At 39.7% G+C, this 18,002-nt stretch overlaps 3 protein-coding genes and 2 long non-coding RNA genes across 8 annotated transcripts; 3 read left to right on the top strand and 2 right to left on the bottom strand.

Moving 5' to 3' along the window:
- Window positions 1-50: 50 nt before the first annotated feature.
- Window positions 51-457, top strand: LOC131308359 (uncharacterized). Its single transcript, XR_009194411.1, has 2 exons — window positions 51-183; window positions 228-457. It is a non-coding gene; the product is annotated as an uncharacterized LOC131308359 (long non-coding RNA).
- Window positions 322-4,082, bottom strand: LOC131308348 (pollen-specific leucine-rich repeat extensin-like protein 3). Of its 4 annotated transcripts, none has more exons than XM_058335267.1 (2): window positions 2,063-4,082; window positions 322-1,930 (listed from the first exon to the last, which is right to left on the bottom strand). In XM_058335267.1, exons 1-2 carry the CDS (start codon window positions 3,336-3,338, stop codon window positions 606-608), a joined length of 2,601 nt encoding a protein of 866 aa, XP_058191250.1. In that variant the 5' UTR covers window positions 3,339-4,082; the 3' UTR covers window positions 322-605. The 4 variants fall into 4 exon arrangements, with proteins under 4 accessions (XP_058191250.1, XP_058191249.1, XP_058191247.1 ...); XM_058335266.1 differs by having other exon boundaries at window positions 322-1,978; XM_058335264.1 differs by having other exon boundaries at window positions 322-2,026.
- A 297-nt stretch (window positions 4,083-4,379) lies between these two features.
- LOC131308356 (CCG-binding protein 1) lies at window positions 4,380-7,455 on the bottom strand. The gene is made up of 3 exons (XM_058335276.1): window positions 7,098-7,455; window positions 5,867-5,940; window positions 4,380-4,985 (listed from the first exon to the last, which is right to left on the bottom strand). The coding sequence occupies exons 1-3, from the start codon at window positions 7,333-7,335 to the stop codon at window positions 4,605-4,607; spliced, it is 693 nt and encodes a 230-aa protein (XP_058191259.1). The 5' UTR covers window positions 7,336-7,455; the 3' UTR covers window positions 4,380-4,604.
- Window positions 7,456-14,226: 6,771 nt separating this feature from the next.
- Window positions 14,227-16,121, top strand: LOC131307170 (uncharacterized). The gene is made up of 4 exons (XM_058333581.1): window positions 14,227-14,413; window positions 14,637-14,653; window positions 14,779-14,922; window positions 15,756-16,121. Exons 1-4 carry the CDS (start codon window positions 14,227-14,229, stop codon window positions 15,873-15,875), a joined length of 468 nt encoding a protein of 155 aa, XP_058189564.1. The 3' UTR covers window positions 15,876-16,121.
- Window positions 16,122-16,481: 360 nt separating this feature from the next.
- On the top strand, window positions 16,482-18,002 carry LOC131308181 (uncharacterized). Its single transcript, XR_009194366.1, has 3 exons — window positions 16,482-16,634; window positions 16,717-17,711; window positions 17,794-18,002. It is a non-coding gene; the product is annotated as an uncharacterized LOC131308181 (long non-coding RNA).

The raw sequence follows: 18,002 nt of genomic DNA on the forward strand, positions 1-18,002 counted from the left end.
TTGACATTGGAGTGTTCACACAGTGGTGTGAAACCACTGAATTCCCTATATATATGTGTATCATTAGCAGTGTTTAAGTGTGGGAAGTGAAAGAGAGAAAAGAGAGGGAGAGAGTGAGAAAGAGGGAGCCCCTGTGGGGGACTCCCCCACCACCAGTGGATGTGAGAAATAGAGATGTGAGAGGTGTAAATTTTTTGTAGGTGTGTTTTTGTTAAAAATCAATAAAGTTGAGATTGTACACTGCATGAATTTGTGTCGCTTCAGCTTTCCAACACTTTTGTGATGCAATAAATTGCAACAAAGGTAATGGTGAGATAAAAAGAATTATGAATCAGAAACCAATATAAACTAGATAGAGCTCATATTTTCCTTGCATCATTGGTAGAGCGCAAGAGGAACATGTTGTCATGGTCTAAAGGCAATGGACTTTTCGATTTCTGAAAAGTAAAAGATGAAATCAACTGATCAAGAGATCATTGCATATAAAAATTACAAACAATTTTCCTTCACAAGGACCCCAGTTTACAAACCGTGTGTGTATGTGTTTTCTTTTGTGAAACTAAAAATGGTTACAACAAATAGAAAAGTTGCTAATGGCGTACTACTTAATAGCCTGGAAACATTGGCGGTGGCGGCGATGAGTATTCGGCTCCCAAGTTTGGCGGGAGGGCGACGTCGTCGAAGCTTGGCGGCGGTGGGGATAGGACAGGGGTAGGAGGAGGAGGAGGAGATAAAGTTGGTGGAGGTGGTGGGGAGTGGACAGGAGGTGGTGGGGAGAAGACAGGTGGTGGTGGGGAGTGGACGGGAGGTGGTGGGGAGAAGACAGGTGGTGGTGGAGAATGTGCTGGTGGTGGGGGTGAGGGAAGTGGAGGTGGTGGGGAGTGGACGGGAGGTGGTGGGGAGAAGATAGGTGGGGGTGGGGACTGAACTGGTGGGGGGAAAGGTGGCGAAGGAGAATGAAGTGGAGGAGGTGGTGAGGATACGGGTGGTGGAGGTGAGAAAATTGGAGGTGGTGGGGATTGAGCGGGCGGTGGAGGAGAGTGGACCGGTGGTGGTGGGGAGTGAACGGGTGGTGGAGGAGAGTGGACCGGTGGGGGTGGGGAGTGAACGGGCGGTGGAGGAGAGTGGACCGGGGGTGGTGGGGATTGAACCGGTGGCGGTGGGAATTGGACTGGGGGCGGTGGGGATTGAACTGGTGGTGGAGGAGAGTGAACCGGTGGGGGTGGGGATTGGACTGGGGGCGGTGGGGATTGAACTGGTGGTGGAGGAGAGTGGACCGGAGGTGGTGGAGAGTGGACTGGGGGCGGTGGGGATTGAACCAGAGCTGGTGGAGAGTGGACTGGGGGTGGTGGTGATTGAACCGGTGGTGGAAGTGCGTGGACCACTGGTGGTGGGGATTGAACTGGTGGCGGAAGAGAAAGGACCGGTGGTTGTGGGGTTTGAACTGGTGGAGGCGATGACAAAACCGGTGTTGGAGCTGGAGTGGGAGCCTGAACTGGAGGTGGTGGCTTAGAAATGGAATGTGGAGGGTAATTAGTATTTGGTGGTTGGGGAGGGGATGAGGTTTTGGGTGGAGGGGTAGATGGCGTTGAAGTAGGTGGCTTTACTGTAGGAGGTGGAACGGAAGGTCTAGGAGGTTCAACGGATGGTTTTGGAGTAGGTGGCTTGATTGTAGGTGGAGGATCAGGTTTGGGGTTGGGGAACGGTTTTGGCGTAGGGCTTGATGGGGTAGGATGTTCAGGAACCGGAGGTGAGGGTGGTAGTGGTTTTGGTGTTGATGGGGTAGTAACCGGTGGGGATGGGGTTGGTGGCTTAAGATTAGGAGGTGGAACGGAAGCCTTAGGAGGTGGAATGGAGGCCTTAGGCGGTGGGTTTGCTTTTGGTGTTGGTGTTGGGTTAGGCGTTGGGACGGATGGGGTGGGAGGGTGAGGTTTCGGTGTTGGGATAGGCGTCGGGACAGATGGGGTGGGAGGGTGAGGTTTTGGTGTTGGGTTGGGCGTCGGGATGGATGGGATGGGAGGGTGAGGTTTCGGTGTCGGGACAGATGGGGTGGGAGGGTGAGGTTTGGGTGTTGGGTTAGGCGTCGGGACGGATGGGGTGGGAGGGTGAGGTTTCGGTGTTGACGGGGTATTATGAGGTGGCGATGGAGTGGGTTTTGGTGGATGTGGTTTCGGTGTTAGTGGGACGTGATTATGACTTTTTGGTGGTTTCGGTTTGGGGTGATCCTCCGGGGCGGGATTTTCAGGATTAGCTCTACATTGCTTGCTGCAATCAACAGGCTTAGAAACCACAGGCAAGCAAGTTCCCTCTGGCTTTTGGTTCGTCCTTCCCTCCAAACAGTTTCCTCCGTCATAAAACGCCATGTGCTTCGGGGGTGGATAGCACGCCTTACCCTCTTTCTTGAAATAGTTTTCGGACAATGTGAAGTTCTTCAAGCTTGGCAATGTGCAAATGGTGTCGGGAACGAATCCCGTTAACCTGTTGTTTGAGAAGTCCAAGACCTCAACCATCTTTAGGCCCCCAAAGCCCGTTGGCAACACCCCCGTGAATTTATTGCTGCTGAGATCGATGACCGACGCGTTTGCTAGTAGCCCGATCTCACTAGGCACGCAACCGCCCAGGCTGTTGTTAGAGAAAATGATCTCGTTCAGGTTTGCCATGTTACCAATGCTCTTTGGGATGCAACCGCTGAGCTTGTTGTTAGCGAACACCGCCACTGAAACAGTCGACTTGCCGAGAGTTTCGGGGATGGTGGAGGTGAACCGGTTGTTGTTGAGAAACAACGCGTCCAACTCCAGCTCGAATAGTTCCGGGGGCAACGGCCCTTCAAAATCATTATACCTGAGATCAAGGTACACTAGGCTTGGAATAGCCAAAACGACCTTCGGGAATGGACCAACAAAGCGGTTGTTGCTAACGTCTAATTCTTTTAGGAGGTGGAGCTTGTTGAAGCCCTCTGGGATGATTCCACAGAACCTGTTTGAGTTAATGTGGAACAAGGCAATGTCCGTCAAGAGCTCTAGTTCAGGAGGTAGATGCCCGGCAATGTCACCGTGGTTAATATCAATCCCGGCAACAACGCTCAACGAGGGGTCATCTAGCGCTGGAGAACAGAAAACACCATAATAGGAACACACATCGGGTCCAACCCAACTTTCAGTCATGTTGAATGGGTCGGAGAAAATAGAGTTTTTCCATGCCTGGAGAGCCTTGTAGGCCCTCTTGAGCCTCAAGTTTTCAAATTTTAATTGAACATCAATCTCTTGAGCAGTCGAAGAGAGAGACGAAAACGAAGATAGGAGGAGAGAGAAGAGAAGGAAGCAGCCGAAGGCCTTCATCTTTTGAGGGTTAGACAAGGAGACCTCCTTGGACAGGCCCAAGGCTGCTTATAGAAGTTCTAATGGGGGGTTGAGGGTGTTATATGGAGGTTCTTGGGAAGGAGATGATGGAGGTCCTCCAATTTTTTAGCCATGGGATTGATGGTTCTCATTGAAAAGCACAAAATTTGGCTGTGCATACAGTTGTACGTTGGGCACAAATTTAGGGGGGTTTGTTCCGGAGATGGCAACGGCTACAATTTGCCAACAACCAAGTCTTCCCCCGACAAAGCTGGACAAGCAGATTTGGGCTATAGATAGAATCACCTCTATGACCACCACAGAACAACCATGTCTATTTCTGGTGTTACCTTTTTATTCGGTTTCATCGACTATAAGTGGAAGATCCAAATAGGGAACTGAGACGTACCATAAGAAATCAGCACCCGACCCATTTGGAGCTTCTTATTGGTCAGGGAATGTCACTTGGTGGCTGCTAAGTAATTGGCTTGCTACCGATGAGCGTGTGGATTTTGAAAAAGAAACCTGCATATGCTGAGAGTAAAGCTTCTTTGGTTCATGCCAATTATCTCTATCTTGAGTCCTTTTCCCAGTTGAATGCAGTATGCAATTGCCATGAAACAGAAATCAACCTCTGCGTTTTCAGCAGAAACTTATTAATCAGGCAATCAGCACAAGGGCTAATCAAATATACTCAAAAGCCACGCAGAAAAAAAACTTCGGACAAACAGATAATTGAAACGAAAAAACGTCCACAACTATGATCTGAGTTCTGATTTCTCACTCCCCTAATGCATTATTCTCCAATCCTCGATCGAAGTTGTGTTCCCCGGGCATTGTTCCATGAAAAAGTTCTGAGTTTGCATCTAATTTCCCTGCTGTTTACTTCCAGGATACCAAATTTAACTCTAGCAGATACGATATTCACACCACTTCCTCTATTCTGATGCATCACTTGTCCTGGATTTGAGTTTGACATACCAAAATCCAAAACACCAACAAACATAGCCACATCATAGCTCAAAATATTACTATCAAACATAAGATAAACAGAGGCCACTGATTGAAATAAAGGAGTTTTATTTGGACAATAAGTTTGAACCACTACTACTCACCCTGAAATATACACAGAAACCAACTCAAGCTCCCAAATTCACACACTTGACCAAAATATTCCCAGAGAACAACCTAAGCATTACAGAATACTTCCTAAAGATAATGTCGACGAGTTCATATGTACATAAGTATACATATACTAATATCGTATTAGTCTCCCCAATCGTGATCAGGCCTAGGTGTGTGCCAAGGAGGGTACACCCTCATGGCTCTGAGCAGCCTAGCGTGTGGTGAGTCTGCCATTCTAGCTTTCTCTTCTTCTTCGAGCTCTTCTATGGATTTCGGCATCCATTCCGGCACATATTTAGGTTCCTCTTTCACTTTCGCTTTCTCTTCATTCAATGCCTTAGGACCAGCTCCACTGGTCTCCTTCTTCGTTTTCTCTTCATTCAAAGTGTTTGTAGATCCATTGCTTTCCTTTAACCTTCTGTGAGATGCTGAAAACATGTGCAAGGAGCTGATCATAGATTCTATTCCATCTCCACTCGATAATTTAATCATTCTCTCCACCTCCCTTTTTGGAAGTTCTCTCTGGAAATTTACGTAACAATAAAATGGTTAAGTGCAGGAAGATGAAATTACCCAAAAAAATATTTCTTCTGTCCCGCAAAGTTCACTCAATAAAAAAAAAGGTGCAATATTTGCATAAAGAAGTAAATTACTTCTCTGCATAATTATTAAGAAGTTTCGCACCAATTTAAAGATCTGAATTTGTTCTTTAAATTGGCACGAAACATCTTAAAAATTATGCACACAAATAATTTACTTTTGTTATGAAAAATTATACTATGATTTTTTCTTAAAGAGCTAGCTTTGCAGGACTGGACTACACAAAAGTAAGAACCTAAGAAGCAATAACCATCACCGTGAGAAAAGCCCAAATTGATTTTCTAGGTTTGTATGCAGTCGAAATACGCATCTCCTACATCATCAAGTTAACACAGGGAAGGTAGATGATAACGAATTAAGGCTGAAAATTCACACTTTCTTTAATAGATGCAAACACTCTGTTTGTCCGTCACGTCAAGTGATGTTCCATAGCTCTTCATGACCACAAATTCACATAGTACCCAACCACTTAGTCATGGCATCCGCGTGTATATGTAGCGGTTGAGATTACTTAATAGTTTTTCGTTGCTCTGAAAATGCCTAAATACCCTGTTCAATCAACTTCAATGGACTCTCCCCTCTGTAACGTAAATTTAAAATGATGGTCTGTTTTGCAGTTGGGTGAATGTAGACGTCAAAGAAAGTTCAAAACAAAGCAGCAATGCAAGTTTTTGGCTTGGTTGATTTGGCTTTGAAATAAATTCAAGATTATAACATGGCAGTAATAATGGGTACCCAAAAAAAAAGAGAGAATACGAATGGAGAGAGAGAGAGAGAGAGAGAGAGAGAGAGAGAGAGATTACTTCGAGATCATGAAGTTCGGAGACGGCTCTCCAACAGCTTAAGCAAGGGTCTCCTTCGAGCGTCAAACAATGATCTGGACACCACATGAATACATAAGAGTTTACAGACTTAAATAATTCAGCCCCAAATTTAAAACAAATTGATCAACTCAACTCTCGGATCAATTTACCCATATCTCAACTCATGTGGAGGACAGACACATGGGGTGCCCGGTACCCTTCAAATAATTGTACTAGTTTTACGGATTAATTTTGAAAAATTCTACAGAATTGATCCCTCAAGTCCCATAGGTGTTTTTTTTTTAAATTTTTATAGCATGCGTGCAAAAACCTCCAATAATTCTAAGTTATCAACTTTTTAAAGTTGCAGGTGTAAAATTAAACGGCAGTTGCAAACACACACAATTTTATAGCAATACATAACCTTTCTTTCAATGCCTTCAGTGATCTTACATCGAACAAGATGGGGCTCACTTTCGTCCTTGCTCATTCAATTGAACTTAAGTAACGTGGCCAGCCCGGTCAACGGGATTCTAGCTTTACATGAATGTGTCTCCCCCTCTGTTTATGTGAGTTTGATACACGTGATATGAAATATACCTTTTGTTATTAATGTAAAAATAATGGAATGCACCCACTAGCTTGTTGGCCTATCAAGAAGCAAGAAGCAACAAGTGAGTAAGATTAAGATGAGTACAATTGAAATGAGAATGTAGAGGTGGATGTGTGGTAAGACTAGGAGAGAGCCTCGCCTAGCCCGGTGTCACGCCATGCCTTGCATAGCCATGGCTTTGCCTTGCTACCCGTCCAAAAGCCATGCCTTGCAATTTTTCCTTTCTCGTGTTATGTAGTGTAGCTTGTCGTGCCAGTTGAAAAGCACATGCCGTTTGAAGACCACTTTGGATGCCGTGATACGAAAGAACTTGGGCTTACTGAATTTAAATGAACAGGTAGCCCTAGACAAGGCTCCGCTCGGATTGGTTTGTATTTGGCAACGAAGAGAGGTATTCCAGACCAGCTTGCAGTATTCTCGTTTGTTTGTGCTTTCAATTTCTTAGGGACATTTTTGTATCCCCAGATTTCGTAACGTTTGGAATGTTCCACGCGAAAGATGAAGAATGATATAACTGAATTTACCAAAACGAAAAAAAGAATGAAATAACTGAAGAGGGAAGAGAAATACGGAATTACGGGGCTTATCCAAAAAAAAGAAGAAGATGGAATTACGTGCCTGCGATCTCTTTTGCAGTCTTTTGGATGTACGGGAGTTGTTCGTACAACCTATCGATGCTGTTTCTGTTGAAACCATTTCGCTTTGGATACGCGGGAAGTCTCGCCGTACAACAGATCTTCCACGAACCGACCCTCGCCGCCGCCGCCGCCGATCTTGGACAGTTCAGAAGGCGGCGAGGCTCGTTTGGTTCAAGCAGAAAACCGGAAGGAGAAGGCAGAGTCACTGTTCTCATCATCCTCTCTCTCTCTCTCTCTCTCTCTCTCTCTCTTGTTCAGCAAGATACTAGTACTATGAGTCACTGGATGGGATATGCATAAAGTCGAGAGAGAACGGTGGGACAGAGGCGACAAGCATAAAATAGAATTAAGAGTGGATAAGGATGAGATATTTTATTCTTGGATATTTTCTCACTCATATTGCCGGTGCTACAGTGATAGATTTTAAATAGGTTAATTGGCCTTTTTTTATTTAATTTTTTTTTACATTTTTTAATTTTATGTTAAATTTTTTAAGATTATTACTTCAACTCGATGAGAGAAATGAAAAAAATAAAAAATTATAGTCCAAACCTTTTCTTTGAATAAACACAAAAATCAACCAAAAAACCAAAAATTTTGCTATTTTGAAAAAAAAAATTAGGTTATACTTCTTCGATTTCTCTAATCAAGTACCAATAATTTACAAATTTTTTATGCGAAACTAACAAATCCTAAAAAATTGAGAATACACACACAAAAAAAAATAAATAAGAAGAAGCCAATTTAGCCAAAAGACTCTTGAATAACGAAAAGGTGGGAATGTGAGAATCTGAGATTAGTTTCTCAAAATAAGCGTGGACCTTTTGTATGTTTTTATATTTTTTTAATTTTTCTTATCAAGATAAATTAATAATTTATAAAAATTTAATGTAAAACAAAAAAACATAAAAAAATTCCACAAGGACAAAACAAAAAAAACCCAATCTTATTTTGGGAAACGAGGCATCTAATGATGACAAGATTTAACTCGTGAACAACAATGCTAGTGTTAGGGTTGATTTGGTTGGTTGATAGATTTGCACACCAAACAACTGCTTAGAATCCGATTTTCTTGGGAATCTTTAAGTCTTAGATTGAATGACCTAACTTCGACCGGACCGATATTGAAAATAGTCAAAATACACATAAGCTAATCGGAACACCATTCTAAACGCGGCGACGAGCTAGATGAATCCCGTGGGCAGAGAATCCAGTGGCTCAGCGCCCATCGTTTTCCCTCTTTTACAACTTCTTTGGGCTTTGTCGTTTTGAAACTTGCAAACAAAGCTGATATATGGAAATGGGGTTGTTGGCCCATTGGGCGGCCACAGGCCCAGTGGACCAGGTACATGGACAGATTGCCAGGTCTAGATTGATAATCATTGTTCAGAAACAGTTCGATTACATTCATTTTTGCAACTGGTTAGGGGCGTTAGGCACACACTGTTCACATGCACCTAATAACTCAGTGTAAAAGTTAAATCACACGCATCTCGATTAATTTCGGGAAATTAATCGAATCATGCACTAGCTTGTGACTCACTTAAAGTTGGGATGGAGTCTTGCCAATTGAGAGGTTTCGAACCTAAGATCTTAAGAATGAACAAACTCTCATGGATAGATTCCGAGGTTTCAAACCTAAGATCTTAAGAATGAACAAACTCCCATGGATTTGTTCGGAACCTAGGAAAAAGAAAAGAATGGAAAAGAAAAAATATTTTCTCTTGTTTGGATTGAAAGGAAACCTAGAAGGAAATAGTAACAAAACAAAGAATCAAGGAGTGAATTTTCGAGTCCGGCTTCTCTCCAATCCATAGAGAATTGGAGGATCCTCCAATTACAATTCAATGGCGGATAAAAAAAAAATTTGCAATTCAATGGTCAGGATTACTCTAGTATCTCCAGCCCCAAAACTCATATGGTATTCTATGGGCACTTCATTACTCCCAAAATATTTTTCAATTACATAAGAATCTTCCCTCCCCGTTTTTTTAATGGCCAAAAAAATTCTTTAATCTTTGAAATTTACAAAAAAAAAATCATTAATCCTCATTAATTTTTTTTTGAATGACGTCTTCTCTCCCTATTAAACCTGCCTTTAAAAAACTTTTTTTACATAGCTCATGAGGATTTTTTTAGTAATATTATATCTATAACTTTTTTTTCCTTTCAAATTTACAAAAAAAAAAATCATTAATCCTCATTAATTTTTTTTTGAATGACGTCTTCTCTCCCTATTAAACCTGCCTTTAAAAAACTTTTTTTACATAGCTCATGAGGATTTTTTTAGTAATATTATATCTATAACTTTTTTTTCCTTTCAGCATGGTTTTTTTCGTTGATATTATCTTATTATGTAACTCATGAGATTTTTTTTTTACTGATACTAGTGTATTTCCATGTGTGTTTCGCACTGTCGTGTAGTCATTGATGTAGTTGTTCTTGTATGTAAGAAAGTTGAAATTAAGATTCAGTTATGGAAATTAGAAAGAAATCGTAAAAGTAAGTAATTGAACGTAATATAATTTTTACATAAAAAATATTTTAAAAGAAATGCAAAAGGAGTTCTTTGATTAATCGTGTGAATCTAATAGTTCTTTGAACATGCACCTATTATTAAAGTTACAATATGAAATTTTACTAATATTTGAAATTTGGTAAATTGGTGCCTGAAATGTGATAATTGAGAAATATTTGGGGAGTAATTGGGTGTCCGTAGAATACTATACGAGCTTTGGGGCCGGAGATATTAGGGTAATTATGACCATTGAATTGAAATTGAAGGATCCTCCAATTCTCTGTAGATTGGAAAGTAGCTGGACTCGGAATTTTCCTATGCACTTTCTTCAATGTTTCCTTTTTCCTTTCTAATCTTTTCCTTTCCCATCGTAGTTGTTTGTTTAAAGGGGGAAAAAACCTCTAAGTTTCACAATTTCTAGGCTCACTTTCTAAAACTGGTTTGCTTCTAACGCACCACGTACAACATTATGCACAACATACTCGTGTGCGTTTCATCGATACGCATTGTACTAGCAATAATTATTCACTGGAATTTTAAGCCGGCAAGCGGAAGTAAAAAAAATTGGATACATTAAATCGAATTGCAAATACCGTACACCGCCACTTTCCGTCGGGAAATATTGTTCTGTCACACCATATCACTGTCCGTCTCACCACACATATGTCGAGACGGAAATTAAGGTCCTATCAATTGTAGGTGGTTTTAGGACTATGGTTAGACCGAATAAGAGGTTATGGGGATCTAAACTTCGACTCGTCCAAAAAAACCCCCTCAATGGTGAGCAATCAAAAGTAGTTGTACTGACTATGGTTATATATTTCAAGGATAACATCTAACAAACATATACATGTTACCACAGATTCAACATCATTTTTTCATTTTGGTAGAAATAGATTAATCCAAAATAGAGATACATATGAAGTGTTAATTTTAGCAAACGAACAAATATCTATCAAAGACCCATTAGTTTCGCCTCAGCGAAGGAACAACAATTGATTGTCAATGGTTTTGTCACCTTTAAAATTACAAAGAAAATGGACAATAAAGAATCTAACGAAAAAAATTGGTGAAGTTACTGACGATGAAGCATTCCACTACCCTGAATATTGAAAAGAAGAATTTTATTGGCAATGGAAGGCTTCACCGTCATGTAACTTCTCCATTTTTTCGTTAGATTTTTCATTGTTCACTTTCTTTGTTATTTTAAAGGGAAAAAATAAAATCATTGACAATCAATTGTGATTCCTTCGTTGAGAAGAAAATTATGGGTCTTCGCTAGATATTTGTTCATATTTTAAAATTAACATTTTGAAATATTTTTTATTTTTGTTTAGGGCAATAATTTTCACATTCTTTTTTTTTTTTCCTGTTTTTTAGTGTTGAAATTGTACATATTTTTTTTTGTTAAAAGACAAAAAATAAAGTGTTGATATAAAAAATTGGAGTGTGATAATCATTTTACTTTGTTTAATCTATTTTTAAGATTAACAGTTTCATTTTGTTTGTATGAATGATGTTGAATTTGTGGCAACATAAATGGAGTTCGTTTAGCGGTGGAAACAGAGACTTTATTGGACAAGCGAGAGGTTTGGGTCCTCATTAACTTCGTATTGAATCTAAAAATACTCCTAAAACACCACCATACGTGAAGACCTTAGCTTTTTATTTATTTATTTATTTATTCAAAGACCTTAGCTTTCATTACGACATAGTATTATACTATAAATATAAATAGATTTTTCATTCTAAATAGCTTCTGCAGCGCACTCCCGTAGTAAACGTGTAGTACGGTCAATCCGGCCGCACATTTCGGTAACGAACGATTCAGATTTTCATCCTAACGATGAACGATTAGAATTTATAAAAGATTAGATTAAATCTAAACCGTCCGTGTCGGAGATCGGATCCGCTGCACTGCACTGTATAGTGCGCCCCTCCCATTCCGACGAACAAGCCCCACAGCTCTACAGCCAACGTGTTACACGTACGACGATACAACACGACGATTTTTCACCTTTCGTCACCCTTTGCAATGCTCGGTGTAAGAATTTCGGGACCATGTGATGTCCCCGCTATATTTTCGGTAAGTCTAAGGCCACCGACCACGGCTACTGAACGGCCACGGAGCTCATCCCGGATTTCGCACAGATAATCCGATCTGTTCAATAATTATAAAAAAAACCCGAGTGAGCCTATGCAAAATCAGCCCAATCCGATATGTGTAGGTGGTCGATTCAATCTTCTATTTGTTTTACAAATCCGGAATCAGAATGAAAAAATGAAAGATTCGATCGAGCAACTACAGATATCGGATTGAGCTGATATTTTACGGGGCCATTTGATTTTTAAAAAAAAATTATTAAACGGTTTGAATCATCTGTACGGATCGGAGTGGGCCTCGCGTGGCCATGGTCGGTACGTATAGACGGGTCCCTATATTTTTGTAATATCGTGATTTTGCGGAAATTAATTTAAAGTCAAGGAGCAGGGACTGTCGTATCTTTTATCCGTTTCTGACGAGTTGAGGCTTTCGAATTTTTGTTATGGTAGTCAATACTTACTAGTGCATGAATTCTATATTTATATATAGAGATAGATAGAAGATTGGCTTATAAATAAGCAATACGTGGAGTTGCGTGATTTCAGCCGTTCGTTTCGATATTGGATGGGTTAGATTTTAAAAAAACTCTTTAGTTAGATTTTTCCTGAAAACATGAAATGGGTACTCTTGTGTTATCACTCTTTTGGGTTGTTCTTGGTGAATTCATAGACCATGTGAGATTAATCATACATTTCAGTACTGTTCCAGTAATGAGCAGCATTGACATTCTTGCAGTTTTAATTTTCGGAATATGAATCGGTGCTTTGTGAATCCTTTCTATAATTCTACAACTTTCCCTTTGATTTAGTCACAAGGGAAACTGTGAGTACTAGCGTTTAGGGAAGGGATTGTGCCTTTCTGAATGCAAAGGAACAGATATACTCATATACCCTTTGTCACCGAATCAGGTCCCCGTCTCTCTCTTATCCATTTCTCTGAGTTTTCCTTTGTTCTGCATTTTATTTATTTTACTGCTTGGTTGTTCGAGAGGGATGCATATGTGTATTTTTTGGTGAGTATATAGGGGATTTTGGTTACTATATGATTATACCCTACCCTTGGGTGTTTTATGTGGAGACCATAGGGAAAATAGGAGTGATGAAATATGCGAAAGCCGTAGAAGTTACAAATGGTCTCCAGACACTCCACTGCTATAACATCACTCCATCTCAGATTCTAAACCTTCTTTTTCCCCATTTTTAGTGTGGCTTCACTTATTCTTAGCAGATGCATTTGATGCCGATCCATATCAGATGCATTCAATACATCCCTCCAGAGATCTGCACATATGAACCAACGTTTGATAAAGACATTATTCACGAAGGAAACTACTGCAGTTCTTTGGCTGTTATTTATTTACTTTTTTTTACCCCTTTTCGAATCTGCAGTTTCTACATTAATCGACTTTTGATTTGAGAAGAGGAGGATGCTATCGAAGCATATTGCCAGCTTTCAGAATTTGTACAATGAAAAGAGGTTGCCAAATAACTTTTTATGCTATCTTTGCAATATTGTTGTGGGTGTTTTGGTTGGATAGGTTAGCCAAGTGCTCCATTAGTACTTCATGTAAAATTTCTTTTGTTGACTCACGGATACTCCCTCTTTGCAACCTCAAATTCTCACTCATGTTCTGATATAGAGGTTTCATGCTGGATCCTCACTGGAGAAAGGCAGGACTGTTGTGATCAGGTCAAAATATGTTCGAGTATTGATAAATCAGGACGTGATATTTTTATCCTTACGGCAATAATGGAGATATAGTTAGCCACATGTAGCGTGATGTGCTGCTCATCCAGTATGCTCTGAGTGAAAAAGTACGTAGCATGTGTGAAATGTTGCCTCAAATCAGGACATATGTTTTGCTATGGAACTAGCTGCTTTCAAGTTTGTTTGCTCTTGGATATTTTTTCTAATCTATGAGCTTTTCTACTTTCTTAAAAAAAACGCGCCTCAGAATTTGTCACTTGGTGTTTAAAATTGCGCGCGACTTAATTTCCGGTGATATATGATATTCTTTATTTTATGAAGGTTTGGACAACTGTTGAAATGCACAAGAAGGAGAATACACTTCTATTATTCATGGAAAATTCTCACTTGAGGAGACTATAGCGACGGTGTCTTTTGCAGGAAAGTATGTCATTGTGAAGAACATGGCAGAGGTAGTGTTTTTTGTTATCAGAGCTTGTATTGTTTGTTAAGTTCAAATAGTCTATAGAATCTCTTAGATTTCTTTACTGAAGTGACATATAGGCTCTATTTGTTTCGACTGAAAATATTTCCTCCAATAATATTTGCCCAACTTTCCAATATTTGGTGGCACATAGTATATGTAGAAAAAACATTCTTGAGGTAAAACGTTTTCCAGTAAAAGACTTATAATCTATATGAATTTCTCAACTTAATACAAGCAACCTACGTTTGTGACTACTTTCTTGGGGGTGAGCTTGATGGATCTAGCTCTACCAAAGAAGCATTTTTAGAGGTAAAATGTTATTGTTCCTTAGTTTCTCTATATGGTCGGAAAACAACGCGCAACAGGTTTCAAACAATAATTTATGTCTGTTGCAGAAATTTAAATTCGCAGTTTCCATGGGGTTCGATCCAGACACTGACTTGGTTAAAGTTGGAATTGCAAATCAAACTATGATGCTCAAGAGCGAAACTGAAGAGATTGGTATGTAACCATTTTCACCGTACCATTCGATAATGAAAAACCCTAGATCGCCTAGGTTTAAAGATTTGCTATGGTTAAGGTAGTGTTTGGTTTGCCGAAATGATTTCGTGATGGACTGAAATGGGCATTATTAGGCGTTCCAATGGAATGACATCCACCTGATTCACCAGACGGTGGAATGATATTAAGAGGGAATGGTTATTAAGTCTCGCTTTCATTCCAGTGAACCAAACAATGTGTGTACTTGATTTCTACCTGGGGCAGCAGAATCAAAGTACTTTTACCCAGTATTGGATGCTTAGGATTTAAGTTACAACTATCTTCTTCATAAATGGAAAATTGGAAATGCCTTTGTTTTGACACAGGACACAACGCAATTGGCTGGTTTGTCTGCTGGCGCTATTGTGTGTGCTGTAATTGCCTCTGGAGCTAATATGCAAGAGCCTTTGAAAGCTACCAAAATATTGGCTCAAGATTGCCGGCTGAGAGGAACTGCATTTCAGCTAGGGGTATGTTGCACTCTGTTCGTGGATAAGTAAACACTGTTCTTGAGGGCAACTTCGTGAAATGAGATAATATAGATAGCAAAGCATCACATTTTAGTGTTTATTGTAAATAGTACTAGGATACAAGTTTGAGCATAACTGCTTAGTGCATAAATTGATAGTACTCACTACTTTGTGTACATTGATTGATTCTCGATGTTGTCCTGTAAGGGGTTTTAGCACCCTATCTCCATTTTGCTTCTATTTCCAAGCATTTAGCCATTTAGGTGAGAGTATGATCCTTGTTATTATAGGCATGGGATTTAGTAGCATGACTACAACTTTTTTTTGAAGAATTATTTCGTTTGGGAGATCTTTTCTCACTTAAGAAGAATTATTTCGTTTGATACCCCCTCCGTCCCCGTTTGTTATCCATTCTCACTCTTTTGGGCACCTCAAATAACAATCTATACTTTTTAATTCATTTTTTGCTAGTAATTTTGAATACTTTGTACATAAGAGTAATTGAGATCATTGGATTGTTGAAATTCTTGAACTTTTTTTTTCCACAAAAGAAATTATTTTTTACCTGATCAAAGGGCATAATTGTCAAAAAAGGACAAACAAATGTGGATGGACTGGGTAACATTGAATTTTGAGATTGGCCAGCTTAAAACTGCAAAGAGTCAAGAACATTTCAACAGAAAATGAGAATAGACAAATTTGCAATATCAGCATAATCGTTTCTAGTTAGGTACTACGAGATTGAAACCTGTAGGTAGTTGGAACTAACTAAAGTATTGTTGTTTCTGTACAAAACTTGAAGTATTTAACATGTTCATTGTTTTTGTGTTTAGGCTGTTCTAAGAGATGTTCTCGACAAGTTTCTGCCAGATGACGTGCATACTCGATCCAATGGGAGGGCTCGTGGTGAGATTAATTTTCTCTCCCTCCCCGTATTCATAGTTGAATCGTGATACAAAATGTTTTCTTCAAGTGATCAGAGTGGGTTACCCTAGTGAATTGAGAATGTGTGTGCTATGCACAAAAAAAGGGAAATCAGTGTTGTAGAATTAAGTTTGAACTTGAAAACTATCCGATTCGCATGTGACCTTGAGGGTCCATTTGGAATGGAGGTGTGAAAAGAAAATAAGTGTTTTTGGTATTTCACTATTTCTTGCCAAATCTCACCACATTTGGTAGAAGTGTTTTATGCACATATGATTTCTCACCATTTCTCACAAGTCACAACCCAAACAAGTGAGGTTTTCCCTCCATTCCTCATCATTTATGAAAAAATCCCTCAAAGCAAACGGGCTGTAGATTCCTCCGGTATGTGGCCTCACTTGTTGATTTGCAGGATGATACTTGATCTATTTCTTTGTGTTTGCATATGTTTAGTGTTTTTGAAGTACCTGCATATTTGGATTCGTGTATTATGACAAACTTTATAAATTCTGGACAGGACCTGTGATGAAGCAAAATGTTTTCCGTAAACCTTTTTCAAGAACTATCCTTCCACACACACCCCCCCCCCCAAAAAAAAAAAAAAAAAAAACAAATTTGTGAACTAGTCTCCATTACCGACAGAAGTTGTGATAGTTGAAACTGTTGTTTCATTGGTTCACATTTGCTGTAACACAGATACTTTGGAGGCCTAGAGGCTTGCTGATTGATCAGTTTGACTAGAAAGAAGATTTTGTTAACGCGTTGTTTACTTCATCCTTCATCCCAGGGTACCTGTTTCAAAGTTCTTTGTCCTCCCATAAAAGATTAGTTTATCTGATGAAGTTGAACTGAACATGTAACTCAATGCAGATATCTTGCTCCGAGACCAGCAACAATGTTTCGGAATAGACTTTGCGTTGATGGGGATTTGACATTGTTTATGCCACCCACTTCCGCTACTCAGACGGTATCTCTGAGTTTTATCTTGTGCAATGATTCTTTAGAGAAAATAACTTAAATACTTTATGAATAAATTGCGAAGATGTCTTATGGTTGTTGATTTGCTGTAGAGATGAACCATATGTTGCATAGCTTTCTTCTTGATGTCAGCTTCTAACCACTAGGTGTTAGCTTTGATGAAAAAGTCTATCAATGGGACCTATCGTTGTATTGAACTAGAGAGCTTCTATTACTATAACTTGAACCTGTCTTTTTCCACTCCCAACCGTCAGGGAGATCCCTTTCATGTTTTTATTTTTTGGGTGGTGGGTTTGTGTATAACCCAACCAAATTGGAACTCTATCTGATGATTCCTCATACAAAAAGTTAGAATCCCTGTTTTCTTTCTTACCTATAATCTCTTCAGAATCTGATAAATTAAACAATCTTGTACTCCTGGATGCTTAATTCGATTGTATGTTCACTTCTTTTCAAATTGAATATGCTGAAGTAGCTGAGCTGATTAACTGAGGAGCATTTGCAGTGATTTTGTTATGCTTCCTTTCAAACACTATGGTCTATCTGCCCGTAGACCTTAGAATTTAACTATCCTAGGTTCAATTTAAAGAACAGTTTGGCAGAGTCGTCTTACCTACAATTAACAACTCTTTAAACGTTTGTTTTTGCAGTTGGTTATTTTCTGTTTTATGGAACTGGTACCTTTTTTCTGAATTCCAAAGGACAGAAAGAAAGAATAAGACAACGGATTTCTAGTGCATGGATTATTGTAGGTAGTATATGATGGTTCACTATTTCTGCTTAATTTGCTGGTTTGCTTTTGCGCGTTCCCAGCCAGTCGATTGGGATATGAAGGGATTGGTATTAGCCCCGATTGCAACCCTGAGAATAGCGCTACTCCAAGAGAGGTAAACGTATACCCTAGCCAATAAAAGTTATCTTTTTTCAAATATAAACCATTGATAATTTGCCGCTCCCAAAAAATTTCAGCTTTTCAATTGGGCGCTAGAGCCAGCAGAGGATTATATTCTTGATAAGCTATGTGAGGATGGATATTCAGATGCAGCTGTGGGGGCTAAACAGAATCCTGTCGATGAAATAGTTCAAGACGATCAACAGTACATTGGCAACAATGTAGTTTCGTAGTACCGTTTGTCTATAAGTTCAATCTGGTTCAAATTGAGAGAGAGAGAGAGAGA

This window comes from Rhododendron vialii, chromosome 11a (genome assembly GCF_030253575.1).
Source record: "Rhododendron vialii isolate Sample 1 chromosome 11a, ASM3025357v1".
In the NCBI taxonomy this organism is placed as follows: domain Eukaryota; kingdom Viridiplantae; phylum Streptophyta; class Magnoliopsida; order Ericales; family Ericaceae; genus Rhododendron; species Rhododendron vialii.